Source organism: Myripristis murdjan, chromosome 20 (assembly GCF_902150065.1).
Source record: "Myripristis murdjan chromosome 20, fMyrMur1.1, whole genome shotgun sequence".
Taxonomy (NCBI): domain Eukaryota; kingdom Metazoa; phylum Chordata; class Actinopteri; order Holocentriformes; family Holocentridae; genus Myripristis; species Myripristis murdjan.
Genome location: NC_043999.1, coordinates 259973 through 264972, shown reverse-complemented (window position 1 = coordinate 264972; position 5000 = coordinate 259973). Strand labels below are relative to the sequence as shown.

The 5000-nt window shown below is 45.6% G+C and overlaps 1 protein-coding gene and 1 pseudogene across 1 annotated transcript in view; both read right to left on the bottom strand.

The window, feature by feature from the left end:
- Nucleotides 1-3711, bottom strand: part of LOC115378561 (gamma-soluble NSF attachment protein-like) — an 11873-nt pseudogene extending 8162 nt beyond the window's left edge.
- A 53-nt stretch (nt 3712-3764) lies between these two features.
- Nucleotides 3765-5000, bottom strand: part of LOC115379158 (gamma-soluble NSF attachment protein-like) — a 9133-nt gene continuing 7897 nt past the window's right edge. Inside the window, exon 12 of the mRNA XM_030079879.1 lies at nt 3765-3787. Coding sequence (XP_029935739.1) covers nt 3765-3787 — 23 coding nt within the window. The remainder of the gene's footprint in view (nt 3788-5000) is intronic.

Sequence of the window (5000 nt, the reverse complement as noted above, 5' to 3'; positions counted from 1 at the left end):
AAACGCCACAGCTGCAGAACACATCCGAGAAGAAGAAGGTCATTCTGAGGGTTTCCTGTAGGGTGGTGACCTCACGACACGCCTCAAACATGCCTCAAACATGCCTCAAACATGCCTCAAACACGCTTCAGACACGCCTAAAACACGCCTCAAACATGCCTAAAACACGCCTAAAACACACCTAAAACACGCCTCAAACACGCCACAAACACGCCTAAAACACACCTAAAACACACCTAAAACACGCCTCAAACACGCCACAAACACGCCTAAAACACGCCTAAAACACGCCTAAAACACGCCTCAAACACGCCACAAACACGCCTCAAACACGCCTCAAACACGCCTCAAACACGCCTAAAACACACTTAAAACACGCCTCAAACACGCCTAAAACACGCTTCAGACACACCTCAAACACCACAAGACGCCTAAAACACACCTAAAACACCGCCTCAAACACGCCACAAACACGCCTCAGACACGCCTCAGACACGCCTCAGACACGCTTCACACGCCTCAAACACGCCAAAAACACGCTTTAAACGCGCCTCAAACACGCCACAAACACGCCTCAGACACGCCTCAGACACGCCTCAGACACGCTTCACACACCTCAAACACGCCAAAAAAACGCCTCAAACACAATTCACACACCTCAAACACGCCTAAAACAGTTTTAAACACGCCTCAAACACGCCTCAAACACGCCAAAAACACGCCTCAAACATGCCTCAAACACTCCTCAAACACCTCAAACATGCCACAAACACGCCTAAAACACACCTCAAACACGCCTCAAACACGCCTCAGACACACCTCAAACACGGCACAAACACGCCTCAGACACGCTTCACACGCCTCAAACGCGCCTCAAACGCGCCTCAAACACGCCTTAAACACACCACAAACAGCCTCAGACACGCTTCACACGCCTCAAACACGCCTCGAACACGCTTTAAATGCGCCTCAAACACGCTTCACACACCTCAAACACGCCTCAAACGCGCTTCACACCTCAAACACGCCTAAAACATGTTTTAAACACGCCTCAAACACGCCAAAAACACGCCTCAAAAATGCCTCAAACACGCCAAAAACACGCCTCAAACATGCCTCAAACACACCTCAAACACGCTTCACACACCTCAAACACGCCAAAAACACGCCTCAAACACGCCTCAAACACACTTCAGACATGCCTCAACACGCTTTAAACATGCCTCAAACACGTCTCAAACACACTTGAAACACGACTCAAACACGCCAAAAACACGCCTCAAACACACCTCAACACGCCTCAAACACACCTAAAACGCCTCAAACACGCCTCAAACACGCCTCAAACACACCTGAAACACGCCTCAAACACCTCAAACACGCCTCAAACACGCCAAAAACACGCCTCAAACACACCTCAAACATGCCTCAAACACGCCAAAAACACGCCTCAAACACACCTCAAACACACCTCAAACACACCTAGAACACCTCAAACACGCCTCAAACGCGCCTCAAACGCGCCTCAAACGCGCCTCAAACGCGCCTCAAACACGCCTTAAACACACCTAAAACACCTCAAACACGCCTCAACCACACTTCAAACACGCCTCAAACACACTTCAAACACGCCTCAAACACGCCTCCAACACCTCAAACGCGCCTCAAACACGCCTCAAACACGCTTCAAACACGCCTCAACACGTCTCAAACACTTCAAACACGCTTCAAACACGCCTCAAACACGCCTCAAACACTTCAAACACGCCTCAAACACGCCTCAAACACGCCTCAAACACGCCTAAAACACGCCTCAAACGCCTCAAACACGCCTCAAACACTTCAAACACACTTCAAACACGCCTCAAACACGCCTCAAACACACTTCAAACACTTCAAACACTTCAACACGCCTCAAACACGCCTCAAACACGCCTCAAACACTTCAAACACACTTCAAACACGCCTCAAACACGCTCAAACACGCTTCAAACACGTTCAAAGCCTTTGTTTGATATAAAACAACATGTAACATGTTTAACGAGCGATGCTGCACCAGCAGAGTCTTATTGCTTCCCTATCGATACATAATCAATATTCTGTATTCTGAGGCCGCTGAGTGGCGCTGGTCGTCAGGGAGACCGAGGCGGCGGCGGCCCGCTGACTCGCTCCTCGGCGTTCCTCAAACAGCTGGGCGACTGTTGCCATGGTAACGCCGGGCCAATTTCCACACAACCAAAGCAGGTCAGATCAAAGGCTCTGATTGGTTAATCATTACAGTCAAGGAACCTGTGGGCGGGCTTTTAATTTGAAATGTTTTTATTCAAGCCTATAACAAAATAAAAAAATTTCAAACCTTGTTTTTGGAAACTGTAAAGCCGTTCTTATGATTTGTTTTTCTCTTTAGATTATTTACATTGTAATTAAAAAATCAGTAATTGCAGTAGTTACAATTTAAAATACGATCATAATTATAATTAAATACACTATTAATTAGAATGTTCTTTATTTATTTTTATTTTTTCCACAAAGGTTTGCCAATTTTCTGGATGCCTTTGTTGCATGTTCTAATTTGTAGTTTATTTTTGATTGTTTTTTCTTTTTTTCTGATGCTGTAATTTTTTTATTTTTTGGTTAATTTGCTCAGGCTTCAAAGTTCAGCCTTTTACTGTGAAAAGACACTGAGCTGTATTGGTGTCCGGAATCAGCTGACTCGACCACGGCACGCCACGCCACGCCACGCCACGCAACGTCATGCCACGCAACGTCATGCCATGGGTGACGTGACGTCACGGGAAGATCATGTCCATGATGTGTGTCGACACGTCATCTTCATCTCATCCTCCTCATCAGAGGCTAAGTTACACACAGTCTGTCATTATCATCATCACTGTTGTTGCTGTTGTTGTTAACAACATCATACATGTGTTTGTTTTAATAGAAGAAAAAATTGAAATTTTTAAATAGTAATGAAATGTTTTTGATATTTATTTTGGGTAAACTGGTTCTTATATTACTTGAATATTAAAAAATTAATCTCTGGAATAATCAATAAATTTGTCATGAGATGATCAACTGAAAAACAGATTCTTTCATGAAAATAAAATAAAATGAAATGAAAAATACAGTTTAGGTGCAGCTGCAGTGTGTATCACGTGTGTGAGTGTGTGTGTGTGTGTGTGTGTGTGTGTGTGTGTGTGTGTGTGTGTGTGTGTGTGTGTTACCTGCTTTAGAGTACTCTGCTGCTGCGCTGTCATAATCAGGTTTCCACTTCAGAAAACTGGTCTTCAAACTGGGAGAACACACGCGCGCACACACACACACACACACACACACACACACACACACACACACACACACACACACACACACACACACACCACACCAGCAGAGATGAGACGCTAGCCTAGCAGGCACGTATCTCCTCCAGCTAGCCACACACACTTTCACAGTTAGCCACATGCTAACTTAGCCACGAGCTAACTCACTGTTTCTCTGCTTTGGCCATGCTCGTGCGCCTGGTTGATCTTCTCAGCTGCCATGGCAACCAGCGCAGCCCCGCCGACGACCACCTACAGCTACCGACCAGCTAACGGCTAACAGCTAACAGCTAACGACTAACAGAGTGCACACACGGCTGAGCTCTGCACTTCCTGCTCTGCTCTTCTTCTGTGGTGTGTGTGAGGCTGGAGGAGTGGCTGCCCCCTGCTGCACAGACTGATGACTGATTGATTAGATTGACTGATTGATTAGAGCACAGTTTCTCAAATGGGGGTATGTGGAGGAACTCCACGTGCATGAGATTTTTAAAAATGATTCAACACGTAGATCTGACCGAACAATTTGATTGGTCAATCAGAGCTCAAATGAGCATGACAGCACAGCTAACCTAGCTCAAAAAAAAAAAAAAAAAAAACTCATCACTGAAAATATTACTCCGCCTATATCTTATTGCCTGAGTCTGTGGTTTCCATGGCAACACGAAAAGTTTCACTGAAACCCGCATCAAAAGCGCTGTCAGCTTTGTTCGCCTGCATAATGGACCGTTTTGTTGTCATGTTGTTTATTTGGTGACCTAAGTTTGGATAAACGGCTGAACGAGGAAGACAAGACAGAAGAGAAAAAGGAGAGATACGCGAGAGTGACGAGTGAAGAGCTGGATCAGCTGGAGAGGTCAGGAAATGAAGCCGGTACGGCCCGGTCAAGTCTTGGGCCGTCAAATGCCTACAAGACTACCTGACAAACACCGGGCAAACAGCTGATTTCTCACCTGTAAGGAAAGAAGAGCTGAACAAGATCCTCCGTGAATTTTATGGAGCTTTAATTTCTATAATAAAGAGAATGAAATGCCTCAGCAGATTCAGCACCACGGACAGTACCTGCTGAGGCGATTCAGCACCACGGACAGTACCTGCGAGGCAGATTCAGCACCACGGACAGTACCTGCTGAGGCAGATTCAGCACCACGGACAGTACCTGCTGGGGATTCAGCACCACGGACAGTACCTGCTGAGGCAGATTCAGCACCACGGACAGTACCTGCTGAGGCAGATTCAGCACCACGGACAGTACCTGCTGAGGCAGATTCAGCACCACGGACAGTACCTGCTGAGGCAGATTCAGCACCACGGACAGTACCTGTCAGATTTTCCACGGAGATGTGCGGCTGACTTTGTTCTTGTATTAATGTTTATGTTATCAGTTATAATTAGCCTATTAATCGTTATTAATTTGTTTCTTTATGAGTTTCCTAGGCCATTGATTTAATTAATTTGTCAATTTGTTTGCATCTGTACATTGAAATGAACATTTAATAAATCAACACATCTGTGAAAACTGTGGTCTTTATTTCAGAGGTAAATTGATAACAGCCTGAAAAGGTGATTCTATAACTCTGTTCAGCCTTAATGTGACTGCTTACTGTCCTTACTTTTGCTGCTTAGCCACATTAATCGGAGCTGACGTTAAATTGGAGTGACACACCCCCAGCTGAAATAAAA